Source organism: Trachinotus anak, unplaced genomic scaffold (genome assembly GCF_046630095.1).
Source record: "Trachinotus anak isolate AG129_WGS33_773 ecotype Australia unplaced genomic scaffold, CSIRO_AGI_Tana_v1 ptg000042l, whole genome shotgun sequence".
Classification (NCBI taxonomy): Eukaryota; Metazoa; Chordata; class Actinopteri; order Carangiformes; family Carangidae; genus Trachinotus; species Trachinotus anak.
The window spans coordinates 1312128-1330196 of NW_027273893.1; the positions used below are offsets into that span (position 1 = coordinate 1312128).

Genomic DNA, 18069 nt, shown 5'->3' on the forward strand with positions numbered 1-18069 from the left:
TGCGGTTTTCTGAGTACACACCACTTCCTCAAGTGGCTCTGAACCAGTCACATCACAAATGAAAACAGGTACAAATATGAAGTTTTGTGGAGATGACAACCACTGTACTGCTGCTATAGGGCTACTCTTCAAAAGAATGAAAACAGGTCCATCAGCAGTTCCTCTAATACTGTAGGCTATCTATTAATTATTATTATTATTATTATTATTATTATTATTATTAGCAGTGGTGGTAGTATAGGCTTTTAGTTGCAGCCTACTTGAAGCCCATTGGGACAATGCATGAGTATTATTCATAATCCAATATTATAACATAATAGTTGCATTGAGTACTTTTGAGTATTTTTCCTAATAATACCTACTTACTTACTTTTTAAAAGTATATATTGAGTAATATTTTCAGTGCAGGACTGTAGTGCAGTATTGTGCCTTAATATTGTTGTTTTGGTAATTTTACTTAACTAACTGATCCATCCACTGATACATGCTTCCTCTACCAATGTAGCAGTGACACTAGATTGTATTTAATATACAGGCTCATAACAATGTGCTTTAACAAGTCACATAACATGAATAGTCGGAATAACATTTTTTAAATAATGCAGCAGCTGTAGTACTAACAGTAATGGTAGCAGTAGTAGTAAAACAGTAGTAGGCTAATGGTTGCAGCAGAATATGTGCAGAGTTGTGCAGTAGTTGTTTTTGTTGTTGTGAGTTGAGGTTAAGAGCAGCAGGATCAGTTCCAGTATGGGTAAACCTTGGCTCCCACCTATAGATTGCATGTGTCTTACATTGATGATCATGTTGCATAATTATGTTACATAAAGTGCTACCAAATGTACTCTGTCAAATTGCACGTTTTTTATTTGTGGACAGGGTAAAGTCTACAGATTGGTCTGATTCTGGTGGAGCTGTGAGACTGGGTCACTGCACATTCAAATGACAGACTTCTTTCCGCTCTTATCACGTTCTGGCCTGAGCTTCCGCTGCTCAGCCTGCAAGTTAAACTGTAATGGAGAGTAAACATGGCTCACCATCATCCACCAACATGCAACCCCAGCCCACATTTCAAAGCCTTATCTTCTGGAAAGTTTTTAGATTTGCAGATTGATCCTCTCTGAGGAGAGATGGTGTCACTGCCTGTGTGTGCTATGGCAATTTGACAAGTGTTTTTTTTTTTTTTTTTTTTTGCAGGTTGATGCCTGCAGGCTTTCACTTTTACTCAAACTGTCTTCACAGCTTCTGTCACTAGATGGCCATGTACAACATGACTTGGTCAAGAGGACGCTAAGAGTCCGTCCCCCCCACCCCCCCCACCCCCGATGCTGCTGTGTGAGTGTGAGTCAGAGCTGGCCTGAGCTGTTTATTGGCTCAAAGATTCTTTTGGATTTATTGAGACGATTTCAGGCCACACAACAGGGGTTTTGCATGCGGTGGATGTTACCATGCAACCCACTGACCAACAGTATGTTGTCACACACCTAGACTGATTTCATCAGATCATTAGAAGGTCGGCAGATGTGTATAAAATATATTTGAAGAATATTTTGAACCACAGTGACTGTAACATAAACACTTTTATTTTAAACTTAAGTATAAATATAGAGACTGATCTGTTGTGATCCATTAGAATGGTCACGTAATTGACTCAAAATAATTTCTGACCAGTATGGGTCAAACAGTTCAAGTTTGCAGTACCTACTTTTTCCAGCAGAGGGCAGTGGTGATGCTTCATGGGAAATACTGCACCACACAGGGTGACAAAAACAGTGGTGTGTGGGTTTTCTAAAGTCTTTGTTAATAAGATTCATGAAGAACAAACAAGTGAGTAATGAATAAAGTAAAGAATTACAATGAGAAATATTTTATTTTTCCGTTTTGGGATAATCTTTGGTGATTGTTAAAGTTAACTGTTGATGTCTGATGTGCGACCACAACAAAATGAAGTGTACAGAAGTGTAGTACAGCAGAAAGCTAATCATAATAGCAACAAGAGCTCCTGATGGTATTGGAAAAGTGACAAGACGGTCCAACCAAGCTGGGCCTTGCTGGTTAGCCTGCTAACTTCAGTAGAAGAAAAGAAGTGATAGAAATTGAGGCAAAACAAGAGTGTTTGTCTCCACCTCTGGAGACAGCTGTTTGTGAGTAAAGGAATGAAGTTTGATGTTGAGCTCACAACGTTTCTTCTAGACTGTTAAGTAAACAGTTGCTAATGCTAATGTTAGCTATGTAGAAATAGCAAAACTTACAAGTAGCTCCTTTAAGTGATTTGTAGACAAGTAACAAAATTTTGAAGTCAATTCTTTGAGACACTGATAGCCAGAACTGATGAGTGCTTTTTTAGGACAGCCTGAGAAAAGACAATTATTTTGATTTATTATATTATTATAAATCAATTACATAATTATATCTCAGTTTTGTCTTTGTTTAACATGATAGTAAATTTTGGCAAATTCACTCATTCATTTGGTCAATGCACAGATGCAGTGAGTCAAGGGGAGCAGAGTTGCTTGTTGAAATCAAGTGTCATAAGTGTTGTCTGCCTAATTGTGAAGTGACATTGTTCTAGTGGGAGCATTTCGATGTTAAAAAGGTCCTAGTATTGACCCTAGAGGTACTCCTCACATCATATTAACCTGCTCAGTTGACAGCAAAAACAAAATAGTCTCTGTTTCGCAAATTTGGACCTGAACCAATCTGAGAACCTGTCACAGAGTCCAGCCCAGTTTTCCAGTCTGTCTAGAACTGAATGGCTAGTAATGTCAGAAACAGCACTCAGATCCAGTAACATAGGACTGAAATTTTGCCAGTGTCAGTGTTCATGTGGATGTCATTTAGACTCTTAAAAGCAGTGCAGCATGGGAGAAGGCCCTGGCACACCAATGTTCTGAGATTGATGGGTGGTAGTGTTGGTAGACCTGCTGATGAAGACTGTAGGGAACAGGAGTGACACAGGGAGCCAGTGTAATTGAATCAACAGTAGTGTAGTAATCAATACTACAGAGTTCTGGATGAGTTGAAGTCAGTGAATAAGCTTGTTGGGGGTGCATGCCAGGATTACATTGAAGTAGTCAATTCATGATGTACTACAGCATTGACCAGGACATGGAGTGAGGTGTTAAGGCAGGGTGTAATCTGAAGATGTTCCACAGATGGAAAAAAGCAATCAAAAAGAAAGGGTTCTGTCTGTGATAACACCTTCACAGCAATTGAACTTCTGTTGAGTTTTAGGTATAGCTTGTCATCCATGTCTAGTATAGATAGGTAGCATGGAGAAGATCTTTGCTGATCTTAACCAGGACTGTTTCTGTGTTATGTTTGGGTAGGGTTGGGTGTTGTTCAAAATTTTTCAATACCAGTACAGGAACTGATACCTTGACTTCAATACCTGTTCAATTCCTGAACGATACTTTTTTCGATACCAATGTTTTTAAATCAATTTCAACAACAACAAAAATACATTACAGACAAAAGAAAAAAACAAAAGATAACTGCTGTTTAACCAGGACAAGTCAACGGACAAGCACAAGCTAACAACCGTATGTTAGATAAAGTTGGTCACTGTTACTGTCAATCTTAATGCATTTCACCTTTTGATTTTCTAGCTAGCTATATAGCCATATAATGAGCTAAATGAGCTATACGCAAACAATATTCCAGATAAAGTTACATCCCAGTTTGTGATTGGCGCTGCATCCATGTTAATTTCAGTAGCCTAAACAACAAAGTACAAGTTAGCTGAATTTGTTTGCTAAATGTTAGCTTGCCTGCTACAAACACAGCCACTGCGCTGTCTTCAGTAATATCAGATGATGAGGAATCCAGTGGCGATGAAGGAGGCAGACTTGACTGAGAGGAGAAAGGCTTTGGTTCCGTCTTCTTTCAGTCGAACACGGAGCAACTTTCTGCTTTTAGATTGATGCTATGCAAAGTTAAGTGCTTCATCAAATTCGTCCTGTTGCCGTCTTTTGCTGCAACATCCTTTGCACATATGTTGCATTGCAAATAACGTGGTGGAAAAAAACACACACACACAAGCCAGTTCACAAGTTTGTTTCTGAGCATTTTTTTTTCCTTCAGGGCAAGGCTCTATGACATGTTTGTGTAACGTTACATTAGACAGCCAATCACCAGTGACTAATGATCATGACACATGTATACTGCATGCTTTTTGGCTCACAGAAACTGAAATTTACTGTTTTGGTAATGAAATCTAGCACTGAAAGAAAATTAATTTTTCAATATTTGGTAGGATCAAAGCATTTTGGTCAGTGCCACAAATATATTGAAGCTTGGTACCCAGCCCTGTGTTTGGGGTGAAAGCCAGATTGGAATTGTTCAAAGGTTGATATCAAGGTAGATCTGGAGCTGGGATGCAACTACCCTCTCTCTTCCCTCTCGTCACTAAGGTATTTTCACAGTTGGTCTGATGAGTCAGAGCAAAACTGGAAAAACTCAGGGAATTAAACAGAAGCAGGAGGTAACACAAGAGAACTGACAGGAGACAGAGCAGAGAGGAGACACAGGTGCAACACATTAGGAGGAGCAGGTAATCAAGAGGTGAGAGACAGCAAGTAAAGTAACAGTAAGACACATAAGGAAAGTAATGTCAAAATAAAACAGGAAATAACTAAACAGAGTCCAGGCATGATCATGAACAGTATTCCCTTCAGGAGGTTTTAGCTGTTGAGAGAACATCTCGTAGTGGAGTGTGTGATCAAAATACATTTTTATGAACAGGCAACAGCCTGGAGCTGAGTTAGTTTAGGTGTGTACCAGGCAGCACTGGGGCAAATGAGTGCAGAAGATTACAATTTATAATAATTTAGCTATAAATAAAACAATGTAAAATGAACTTAAAGTATCTCAGTAAAGTAATGAAGTACTTCATTGTGTAGTTAAGTTATTTCGCTGCTGTAGCTGCTGCAGGTGGAGCTGCTTTAATTATCTTATACACAGTTTAGTTCAGTGGTTCTCAACCAGGGGATTGGGCCCCTCCAAAGGGTCACAGGATAAATCTGAGGGGTCGTCACATGATAAGGAGTAAGAGTCAAATTTTTATTGTATTGTTTTTTGTTTGAAATGAAACCATCTGAGAGAGAGAATAGAAATATAAATAAATATAAAACCTTAATCTGAAGTGTAACCAGAGTAGAAAAATACATTCTCAAGTACAAATACCTGAGATACATTGTAAAAGTGGTAAACTGTTGATTTAAATGAAACGGTCAGATGAAAGAACAAAGACTCCATCCACATACATGTACACAACCTAAAGGTGTGTCTCAGTTTGTACAATTAACCCCATTAGACTGCTGTGTTATTGTCTGAAACTGTGTGCAACATTAAAACAGACACACACAGCAGTGTTGTTTTCTGTGTTGATGGTGACAGTGTCAGTGGGATGTGAGCTGTAGATTTCAGTCTCGTCCAGGTCATTTCCTTAAGTCACACATACACATGACAACCGAGGACACCGGAGATAAAAGTGAGAGATGGGCTGGGGAGGGAGTCTTTAAAAGTACCCTCAATTTTACAGCTCAGCATCTGGAGTATCTCACACAGACAGACGTTTCCTGCCCTGACAGACAGAGGAGGGTTTGTCCACTGAGAAATACAGTTTGAAATATTTCTGGATACAGAGGCAGCAGGTTTGTTGGTTTGATTTGATTTGGTTTTGAGTTATTGTCGTATAGAAATATGGGGGCTTCCCCTTACAGTGGTCATTCTCCCTTGGGGGGAGGCTGGCCTCCAGGTGAGAGGAACCTGTCTCCCAATCTGAATTGCTCCCAGACCCTCAAGGAGGGAGCTAGTCCTTTGTGGGGTGTTTTCTAAACGTTTTTATTTTTTAATTCTCAGTAGGCATGCCTTCCCTGGCCATTTACCTCTACCAGCTTACCTCTCCCAGAGGAAATTAAAAAAAGATAAAAAAAATAAAAAAATAAAAATAAAACAATAAAGTAATAAGTCAGTGAATATATTCTATGACCTGCATGATACACCTGACCAGGCTCAGTGATGTCACAATGTGGGAGGAGAAAAATGCGCATTCCTTCATATGAAATAGTAGTTTTGTCTAGTGTGTGTGTGTGTGTGTGTGTGTGTGTGTGTGTGTGAGAGAGAGAGAGAGAGATTGAGGTATCCTGTCACACAGACTGAAGTCATTTGAATGCACCTGATTTGTTTGGACCATCCAGAAACCAGGCGGCTGGAAACACCAGTGTGACCTTGTTAACTTCACAAAATGATGTTTTTGAAACACATTGACTGGTCTGAAATATAATAAAGACAAACTCATCTGATCCACACACTGTACCTGCTGTCTGGGAGCAGAATCCAAACACAGCTTCAATTTGAAAGATTTCAAAGTCATTCAAATGGGCCAGCCTCACCCCACCACACACACACACACACACACACAGACACACGGACACACACACACACACACACACACACACACACACACACACACACACAAACATATGTGTTTTGATGTTTTATTAGATGAAAAAGAACAGTAAAGTCCACTTCACAGCAAAGCAACATTGGTGTGTGTGCGTGTGTGTCTCCTCACCTGTGTGTACTCAGACTCCAGTAAGTGGCTGTCAAATCATACAGACGCTGTTGTTAACTCTCAATTTGAAAGCCTATCTCTCAGGTGTGTGTGTTTGACGTTGGCATGCTGTGTGTACCGTGAAACAGCTTGGAGACAACGAGAGAGAGGATGCAGCAGGCCGGGCTCTATGTTTTGTCTGGTTTACAGCCCCGGTCTGGGACTGCAGGAAGCTGTCGTTGTATAGTTCTTCAGGCAATGACGAGGCCTGTTTTATCCCCGGGCTGCAGCTGAGCGCAGGGACAGAAATACATATGTTGAGGAGCTACGTGAAAACCTGTCCTGCTCTGGGCCCTAGTGCAGCAGATACAAAGAACCAGGCAGCGACACAGCTACAGAAACATGAAGAAGGGGGCACCTCGTGGCTCACCTGGTAGAGCACATATCATAAAGGCTTAGTCCTTACCGTAGTGGCCTGGGGTTTGAATCCAACCTGCGGCCCTTTGCTGCATGTCATCCTCTATTTCCCGCTGTAACTTTAAATAAAGCCTGAAAAAAATAATTAAGAAAAGAAAGAAGTCATCTGATGTTTGGATCACATGTTCACAGCAGAGAGAACATCATCGTTATGTCATTGTGACATCATTACTCACTCATCAATAACAAGTATTATTTTTTGTCACCACTAATGAATACTGTCTGATGATTGGTTGAAAACCTTTGATTTATGTCATATAGATTCAACAGACATGATGATTAGCTAGCTGATTAGCTTCAGGTGATGCTAGCAGCTCTAAAAGGCTGTATTCAGACATTAGCTGTGTCCCGAAGGATCCACCCAAAATTTATCCCAAGACGAGTAATGAAAGTGAACAACCTTTGTGGTTTATGATGGCCATGAAAAAGCCACACCATCGTAGACCCTGTCCTCTGAAGGATGTGGCCCCTGAATTGGGACACAACTGCAGTGTGCTGTGAACTAAATGCTAATGCTAACATGCCAACATGTTTATATCGTTTAGCATGTTCACTATCTTAGATTAGCATGCTAGCATGCTAATTTTGTTAAGCACTGAGCGTTAAGTCCCCTGAGGCTGATGTCCAATGTCATTACATTTGCAGGTATATTAATTATTCAAACAGGTAACATGTCGACCTGATGATGGAGGGTTCATCCTGAGGGGAACATGAATGAACCACATTTAGTCTCAGTCCATCCAATGGTATTTCAGTAGAGTACAGATATTTAAGATGGGGCTACAGGAGAAGTCAGCAGGATTAACCCTTTTGGATACAAATGTTAAAATTTTCATGTCGATCCATCCAATAGTTGTCGAGGTATTTTAGTCTGAACCAAAGTGGTGAACCGACTGACCGACACCGTCTTCCCTGCAGCCAGGATGGTCGACATGGAGCAGAGCTGAGATATTCTGACTTTTAATCCCAAGTATCAAAGTTTGAAAACCCTGGATCCCACATTTCCTGTAAACACAACTCATTAGTGTCTTTAATTACACCTATGCTCATCCTTTAAACTCTTCATCTCCAGCTTATAACTGGAGGTTTTACTGATGTTTTCACAGGCTGAGTTGACTTTATGTTTAAATGTGGTCTTGTTCCAGGTGTCTGTAGATGGTGTTTTTTATGGTGTAAGATATTTTTTGGACTTTTGTGCATTTATTCAATAGGACATTGGAGACAGGAAAGGGGCAGAGAGAGGGGGAATGACATGCAGGAAAGAGTCAGGCTGGTCAGGAGTCAAACCAGCAACTTGCCTCCTGATAGCATTTGCACTCATGTGGTATGCGCCATAACCATTCAGCTATTGGGTCGCCCCTATGTCTTCTTTGCTCTTGAAATGTGTGTTTACCAGGCAGAGAGAGTTGAATGAAAAAAAATGCATGATGAAAGTCTCCTTACTTTATGGAGGTTCAAAATTAAATTGCTGTAGCATCTTTTAAGTCTGATTTTGTCACTGTTAACTATCTGCTGATTAACTAATTCGTCTTTGTCTTTGATGTGAACAGTACGTTAAATCTCTGCCTGACACTGTTGCCATATGTTGAACTCATGTTGATTCTGTCACCAGGAAAACAACAGTGTCGCCTGCTGCAAAACCCTCAGAGACAAACTTGTTGATTTTGGACAATATAGAAGAAGAGAGAATAAACAGTTTCAGTTCACATACATCAATGTGCCTGAAACTTATTTATACCACTTTTCTAGTCTTATCAACCACTCAAAGCTTTTACACTACAACTACAATTCACTCATTCACTCACACATTCATACTGTGCTTTTTCTATCTCACACACAACAATACATTTCATTGGTTCAGTATCTTGCCCAAGGAGCACACCACTGTGTGTGTGTGTGTGTGTGTGTGTATGTCACATGCAGTGTTTTGATTCTATGTGTGTACTGTACATATACTGTGAATACACTTGCAGTCTGTGTGTAACCCTGATCCAGCACTTGTGAATCGCTGTTTCTTTATGAGATATAGAAACTTATTTGTAATCTCCAAAACCCCCAAAAAGTGAACACACTCAGGTAAAAATACACTGACACACACACACACACACACACACACACACACACACACACAGAGTTGTGTATGATAAAAGAAACTCTTATCACAAAAACACAGATACACGACACACTTTACATTCAGGGGATCATGATTTTATTGTCAACTTCCCTTAAGTTAGACTTTAGCCATGTGCACAGCACATACAGTAAGAGATTTATTAGGTCCTGTATAAAACTACAGGTCCACTGATAAACGTAGTTGATACAAAATCATCATAAGACCACAGGACTCAGAATCATCGACAGTACAGAATCACAGCAGTAGAAAACCTCTTCACTGAACACAGATGTCCAGGCAGCAGAATCCGCTGATACACAGCGGATTCACAAATCTCCACTTGGCTCACCGTTTAAAGAGTCAGTTCATGGAGCCAGGTTGTTTGGAGATTTCTCTCCACCTTTTCTCTGTTTGCTGACATGTAAATAATTCCACATTTACTGAGAGCGTTCCTGTGACTCTGGATAATTCACACAACATCCTGTTATTGGTTCACAGGCACTATTTTTTTGGTAGAAAGTAGTTCCAGTCTTGTGTGTATTATCAGGAACACTGGAGAACAGCAGGGAGCTGAGAACATGGTTTTTATAATTTGGGTGAGCTAGCCCTTTAAACAGTGATATTGCAGGAGATTTTGGGGCAGTATAACAGAACCAAGGGGTGAATCTGTCTACACAGGAGACATGGTGTGAGCTGCAGCAGGTGTGGTGCAGCTTAGAGTCTTTCTGTGTGGACAAGCTGTTATGTCCACGTGGTGAGCAGGGACGCTCATCCTGCTGTTAACCATGTGGACCTGTGTGCAGAAAGTGTGCCAACAGTCTCACACCACTGACTGGTCTTCTCTGACTGTAGCTGAATAACCAAATGAGCAGGCAGAGTAGAGGCTCAGCCCGGGTCAGTGACAGAGGGCAGAGAGGTTTTCCACTGTAAACACGAACCCGCCATGCAAAGCAGTGACACCTGAGAACACTGAGCCCAGCTGTGAGCACCAGACACACCAGTGTACCTGCGTGTCTCACTGCTGAGCAGCTGAGACTCTGGAGAGGAGATTCAAACAACTGCACTGTAAGATGAGACACTGTGGAGCCAGCAGACAGTGGTTTTAGCTCTTAATCTGACAATCTTACATGTATCTCAAAGGACTCCACCTGCAGAGCTCGGATCAGCCCCCACAGCTACGCCTGGCTGCGGGAATCACAGCCTAAGGCCACCACAGTGACAGTTTGCATGATATTTGCTTGAGCTATTTGCAATTTAATACCTAGCGTGTGTACTCAGCATGGCTGGCCTCAGTGCTAATGCATCATCACTTCTACTCTTGGTCAGAGGAGGAAACAGAACAGTCCCACACTGGGACTGCGCAGGGTACAATATACGCTACCATGTGGAATGTTGAAACTGAGATTTCAAACCTCGAAGATGAAAGACACCAGAGCACAGCAACCAAATAACAGCCTGTCTCTCACCTGTCTCACCTGTATTCTTTTTTCATAGTGAACTTATTGATTGCACCAAAGTGAACCAATCAAACGCACCTCATGCCTTGAGACCCCCACCCCCAGCTGTGTTGGTTTAAAACTGTCCTCCCCCGAAAGGAATACCAGAACCTTCAGTTACTTAGAGGTTATATTTACAAAATATATAAAGAAAAATATAGGGTTACTGGCCCTAGCATATAGTACAGTCCAGTCCAACAGCTGTCCGTAAATATTTCTCCCATGATTATCCTTTCTAAAAGTAAATCATAGGGTAAAGATAGCTGGAACGTGACAAGGCGCAACTAGGACAACATGGCCACCGGAGCTGGGCTGCAGGGGCACACAGAGAGACAGAGAGGAGACAAACACAAGAAACAAGGAGTCTGGGAAATCTGTAAACTGAGCCAGAGCAGATAGCCTTGTAGGAAGTTAGAAAAGTGGTGGTGGTTTATTAAAAGAGGGGGTTGTATCGGAACTGTGCCAAAGTTTGTATCCTCAACACAACATATCTGTAGTCTTATTTTATCCTGAGTGTGTTGTTGTTTATCACTGCACATGGAAATGAGCGGAGGGGGGAATGCACTTAGAAAATGACATTGATGTATAACCTTAGAAAGTCCTTTAAAACTGAGGGAAGAGTTTAGCTTAGCTTAGCATAAAAGCATCTTGTTTGTTGTGCAGTTACAACCAGACTACAGGACTAATTTTTATGTGGATTAAACAAACAAGATATTATGAGTTCATCAGTGAGGTTTACTGGTGCTGGTAGGTAGGTCTTAATGCTAAGCTAATCAGCTGCTGGCTGTAGCGTTATAGATAAAACAGTAGCATGAATCTTCTCATGTAAATCCAGAAGCCAGTGAATGTGTTTCTCAAAGGTTTGTTTTGAAAGCAGCTAGTTTTGCTATCGCTGCATAGCTAACATTAGCATTAACAGCTGTTTATAATCAAACATCTTTACTTTTTTTTTTTTTTTTTTACCTTTACTCACCAACAGCTGGCTCCAGCTGTGGAAACAACCTTCTTGTTTTGCTTCTATTTCTTCTTGCTAACTTCTGAAGTTAGTATGCTAACCAGCTAGCGCCGGCCCAGTTGGCCCATCCTGTCACTTTCTGACACCAAGTGACTGTGGCGTCCAGTCTCCCCTGAAGAAGAAGACGTGGGTCTTTTCTTATAACCTCTGTTCAACACAACGATCACTGAAACTCTTGGCAAAACTGGTAAGTAAACAGCTGTTAATGCTAATATTGGCTATGTAGCAACAGCAAAACTTACTAATAGCAAAGACTATGTAACTTTTGCCAACCAGGAGTTTATGGAGTTAGGGTTGTTTTGTTGCTTATGAATTAAACTGTGTTGTTTCTTCTTTCAGAAGTTACGTAGTGTTGCTTTAAGTGAAGGCGAAGATGACAAACTGTGGCACAACACAGGCTATAAAAAAAAAAATCTGTCCAGTTCACATGAACATGTCCTGAGTGATGCTGCTGTCCAGCTTCACACCCAGCAAAGCTACGGGACAATCAGAAATAACCTGACATTAAGAAAATCCTCTTCCACAGTCAGGGCTGTGGTTCCTCTGCTGCTGCTCCCTGACCTTGCCTTTAAACTTCCAAATTCCCCACTTACATAAAGTCAAGGAGGATGCCTCTCTCCATCGGCAGTCTTATAGATCTGACTGAGATTGACAGCAGAAAAGTTCAGAGTTCACCCCCCCGGCAGAGCTATAAACAGAGCAGTGGAGGTTGTGGGGGTCCTTCAGCTCCCCCACTCCTCTCTCTCTCTCTCTCTCTCTCTCTCTCTCTCTCCGGCAGTAAGATGATACTGTTTCAATTAGGCTCCAGTGCCACACAAAAGAGCTGGCGTGTTGGGCAATCATGCCCCCCAGACACCTCATGTCTTGTTTTTTAGGCTAAGACTCAGAAAGATCCTGTTCTGTTGAAAATCGTAAAAAAGCACAGTGAAGTCAGAAACATCTCCTGTGCACTGCTGCAAATCAGTGCAAAGAAAACCAACATTCCAAGACAGGATTTCATTCAGTAGCAGCAAATATCAGATAAATTAGAAAAAGAAAACATCTGTGACCCCCCCCCACAGTGAAAAGACAACCCCTCCTAAAAAATACAAAGCTGTTGTTAAACATAAATAAAAAATGAATATATACATAGCAAAAGATCAAATATGATACACTTGCATAAAACTTGTAGTGAAAGTGCATCATAGTTTGGAGCCCCCCCCCCTCCTTTTCCATATTGAGGTGAAGTCTATTTATGAGGCCACTAGATTCTTGGCAAGAAATGTGTCACCGTCATGGCGGGTGACACTCGGTTTCCTCTTTTTGTTTTGCCGTTCTTACTCAGGCCGATGTACATCCTCGGGTACGCTGCCGACTCATAGGCGTTGTAGTTGTTGGCGAGGAGCTTCTCTCTGAACTTACACTCATGATTGTAGTGTAGCTGCAGGAGAAAACAGGCAGATACAAGGGCTGTATGAAAATGCTGATTGTTTGAAAGCAGAGACAAAACAAAGATGGCGGGACATTTTTTGGGGGGGGGGGGGGTTCAAGTCTGTATTGTTCATCGTGATTACTATCAAACAATTGCTTTATTTTTGACTGAAGGGCTATTGTACAGCAGCAGTTTGAGTCAGAGATTTACACAGAAATTAGGCTGTGAGATGATGTGAGTGAAGCAGGAGTCAGTCTGATTTTGTTGTTTTCTCCTTCTGAGAGGAATCATCGCTGGTGAACTCACTCAACAATGTTGTAGGTGCTGTTTATCCTCTTGGGAGGCCCACACATTGGTGCTCAATATCCTAGAACTGGACTGAGCTGCACCAGTTATTCATAAATCTACCAGTAAGTTATTCCTTCCCAATGACTTAAAGGTCCATCCAGTCTAAAGGTAGATGTCAATGTGTTTTTGATTATAAAGCAGGTCTAGGTCTAGGTGTATATTAATAGAGTGAAAGTATCAAAGCCTCAGTCCACAGAGAAATGTGCACAGCCTGTATTCAGAAACTAAGCCTTAAAACCAGCCGTCAGGACTTCTCGAACTTTGTGATGTTACAATTATGCAGCCAAGGTCCCAGCATGTTGTTATTCTAACTTTATTAACAACACAACACCAAGTGGTCATTCTGTCACTAAGCTAGCAAGCTACAACACTGCACAACCATTGGACGACAGGAAGTCTATATATCGCTGCATGAGAAATATTAGAGACCAGTGGACAAAATACATTTTTTATAAAGTATTGGAGCATTTCTGTCTGACTCTGACCGTCTGTTCGGCTCGTTTCAGAGCATGGCCTGCATTTGGTGAGTTTTACCAATCTACAGCAGTACGCTGTACACTGGGGGGTAAGGAGGACTTGGACTCATGACCTCAGTAAATTCTGATGATCTGATAAACAGACACTTTCTGCTACGTCTGTTAACAAGATTTAATAAAAAATGTACAAAAGAAACAAGTGAAAGCAAAAGTTTTGGCTTTGTCTTCATCAAACCTTAGTTCATGGGGTCCTAAAACTGGAAACTCACCGTACTTGTGAGGTCTGACAGTTTTGTGGGGACCAACATGTTGGACTCTACAAGTTAAAATGGCCGTTTGAGTGTGAAGACTTGAGTCTGGTAAAACAGGGATGTCTGTGTGTGTGTGTGTGTGTGTGTGTGTGTGTGTGTGTGTGGTGAGTATGAGACAGTGCTTGTTCACTCACAGATCCGTACAGCTTTCCTCGTTGGTTCATGGCCACAAACAGTCCGCTGCGGACCCCAAGCAGAGTGACCACTCCTCTCTCCACTGGAGAGATCTGCAGGAGACCTTAAGGGAAAACACACATTGAAACTGGACTGATGGAGAGTCCCAGACCTGGTGATATGAGACCATGTGCCAAATAGGGATGGGACGATATATGATCTTATATGCTCACATGTGTGACTTGAAAATACTGTCTATGCCATGAGGCCAGCAGCACAGCAGCATCCTTCAGTGCCACCTGGAAATTTATGTTTGTGAAAGGATAATTCCTGTGAATTTCAGTGAGTTTTAGAGCCATTTGAAGAGTTTAAAGCATTTTCATGACTATTGCAATAATAAATTGCAATTATTTTGACCAAGATAATTGTGACATGCTTAGCGCAAAATACTTAATGCCAAATAATACAAGAAGACACTAATCAAGAGTGATGTCACTGTAAATTCACACAGTAAACAAATGAGTGAGTGTAAAAGGTGTGGACACAAACTTCCCACAGTGAAGGGAAATCCTCATGAAAACAGTCTGAACCAAACTGTTTTAACCTCTGACCTCAAATTGCATGAAGATGTAGGTAAAAATATATGCATTATTATTTAGTGTGATATGATTGTTACTAACATTTGTGGGTTTAAGGTGTCACAAAAAGAGCAATATTTCCTGTCTGTCACTGCAGACCTAATGACACTGTGTTGTCAGTGACGATTGTGTTATTGTGAAGTGTGTGGAGGTAAATGGCATGTGCAGGTTTACTGGTCTCACTGTGTGTGTCCTTTGTGTGTCCTCTCATCTGAAAATGCTTCACCGTGGCTTGAATTCCTCGCAGAGATTTTCTGTAATGTATCTGCCTGAATCTTTATGCCTTGTCTCAAAATAGTTCAGAGGCAGCACAAAGACACAACGAGCTTGGAGTTCCTGTCCCCTGCGCAGCTCTCAGTCTTTCTGTCACTTGAAGAGGGACAACCGTTCACAAACAGGGATTAGATCTGACATGTTGGACTAATAAATGTTTGTTATTCTTCGTGTCTGAATATGTGAAGGCGGTGTGTGTGAGTCTGAGCCGGACCGCCGGGGTTAATCCGTCTCAGATGGGTCTGAGCGTTGTGTCCTAACTTTAGGAGCTGGCTGGCCGCTGGCCTGGATCACAGCGAGCTCTGGTTACACACAAGGCGGAAAGCACCCGCTCTGTAGTGCCGCTGAGCACACAGCAGCGTGCTCAGCGGCACTACGGGAGAACTCCAGATGTTTTGCACTGACGCATGGATCAATATCTGTGAGCAGTAGGGTGACTGACAGGAGGAGCGGGATCAGGTGTGGATCAAGTGTCAGCAGGTGGTTGATCAGCCACTGACTGATCAGAATAATATTGATGTCGTCATTTAGAGTTTAATACAACTATTTCTCAAAACCAACTGTACACTGTACAAACTGAGAATCACTCCACAGGTGAAGGTGGAGAAAGAAACAACCAGCTGCTTTTATCTAATTAATAAACAATTGACACAACTTACTGTAACGATTTTCGTTGTGGACCCCCGTTATTCGACCGTCCGGTAACACCTGAATGTGAAAGCCGATCCCCACGTTGCAATAGAGGCGTCGCAACCTTTTAATTCCAAGAAGGTAGTCGCTGTCTCGGCTGATCTCCTCCCGCTTCTCCCCCGGGATCCGCGCAAGGGACCGCGAGTAGAGGGCCTCCCAGCGGTCCGCTGTCCGGTTCAGGCCGGGGGCGCATCCCGCCAGCCCGGTCACCAGGCCCAGGACCAGGACAGTCCGCAGGGTCGCCAGAGAGCCCATCCCGGGTCTGGCTCTGAATGCAGCCTCCCGGCGTTTGCCTTTCCAATGGAGCGAGAAGAAGAAGAAGCAGCAGCGGCGCGGCAGAGAGGAGCGTGTGGAAGTTGCGCTCATTCCCAGACCGACAGGCGCACTGGCTTCAGCGCCGGAGCGACATTGATCTGCATGAGCGCCGTGCAGCCATGCCTCTATATTTATACCTGCAGACACATTACATCACAGCTCCACACTTAGAAGAAATCTACAAACTACGTTTTCACATGCGGGCGCAGCACATGGAGCTGGGGCTTCATTCAAATCAAATAATGGCTGTCTTATCTGAGCAGTGTGGAGAAAATAAATGAATAAAGGCCTTGTTATAATAATAATAATAAAAAAAACTTCTTTGTGCGGGGCTTTCATTATCAGCAGCAGAATATCATAATTTATGTATGGGAGGATGTAAAATAGGAAACGGCCCAGTTAACAGACCGTGATGTCGAGACAGGAGACAGTTCTATAAATGAACAATAACAGGAAAAAACACAGGTCCAATTCAGCCAAATGAAAAAAAACGCTAACTTAAGACTGGTAGGCGGGAAATCATGTTCCGGGCCCTTATAGAAAACAATGGTCAAACTAAATAGAGAGTTTGCAGCATGATAAGTCGGCTGTCATTGTTGGCCGAGACTTAACACAGCGCTGACGTTCCAGCTTAAGCACACTGTGACCTGTCATAGGTGTGAACTGTGTCTATCATAAAATAAATAAACATGACACGTAAACAGGAAACTCCTCTTGACCTCACGTTTGTTTTATTTGTGCATCATTGATTTCATTCCTCTTTTTAATTCCCAGGGATGCTGCGGATGGAAGCCCCGTACTTTCTTCATCTGACCATATGATGGTGTTTGTATGAAGTAACAGATTTTTGTTGGAGTCAGGTCTTTGATGTGTCATCCCTGACAGTCTTTCAGATGCAGTAGTGCGTTGCTTTTGATGTCCATTGAAATAAACCAAACCAAAGCTCAACCTCCTTTTATTTCACTGTTTCATCACTGCTATTATCCCTGCTATAAACCTGCACTAACATTTACCCAGTCTGCTGAGAGTCCCATTGTTTATCTCTGTATTGGAACACTGAAGGTCTTCCCCGTCCATCAGCCCAGAGACAGAGACTGGGTCCTTTGATCTCTGGGGTGGCTCAGTCCTGCTCCTCACCGACCACGCATGACACGTTTTCTCACGTTCACATTCGGCTGATCCTCAATGTACGACAACATTGTTTCTTTGTGTGCTGCAAAATGGCTCCATGAAAGCAGCCAGATCTTCGAGACAGCCCTGTGGTGCTGAGGCCCCTGGTCGCTGACTACCAAGATCCAAAAATGGATGACATGCTGCAAACTAACAGGACTTTCAGGATCCATGAACCAAAAGATGGCCAGTGGTCCACCAGACCTCCGGGATGACAAGGGCCACCATAAGGGCCATCATGTCAATGAACCTATAGGAAAACTCATGGGCTACTGGGACCTACAGGAACAATGATGGGCTCGTGGACAACCTGTGGGCTGATGCACTGCTGGACTAACAGACTGCTGGACCCCAGGGCACCTGATGGATCACTAGAACTCCAGGAAACCTGATGGACCACTGGACCTCCAAAAAAACCCAATGGACCACTGGACCTCCAGAACATCTGAAGGAATACTGGACCTCCAGGACACCCGATGGACCATTTGACCTCCAGGACACCTGATGGACCACTGGATCTCCAGTGATCGGTGCTAAGCAGAAGTCTGGACTGGGGGGGACCCTTGTGGGGAGACGGTCAATGAGTAAGGTGCAGAGCATCTTGGACAACTACAACCATCCACTCCACAACATCTTGGCAGGGCAGAAAAGTAGCTGCAGTAAGCTACC

The 18069-nt window shown here is 42.5% G+C and overlaps 1 protein-coding gene across 1 annotated transcript; it reads right to left on the minus strand.

Annotated features, from left to right (window-relative positions):
• Nucleotides 1-9222: 9222 nt before the first annotated feature.
• fgf4 (fibroblast growth factor 4) lies at nucleotides 9223-16677 on the minus strand. The gene is made up of 3 exons (XM_071473000.1): nucleotides 15885-16677; nucleotides 14335-14438; nucleotides 9223-13074 (listed from the first exon to the last, which is right to left on the minus strand). Exons 1-3 carry the CDS (start codon nucleotides 16279-16281, stop codon nucleotides 12898-12900), a joined length of 678 nt encoding a protein of 225 aa, XP_071329101.1. The 5' UTR covers nucleotides 16282-16677; the 3' UTR covers nucleotides 9223-12897.
• Nucleotides 16678-18069: the final 1392 nt, after the last annotated feature.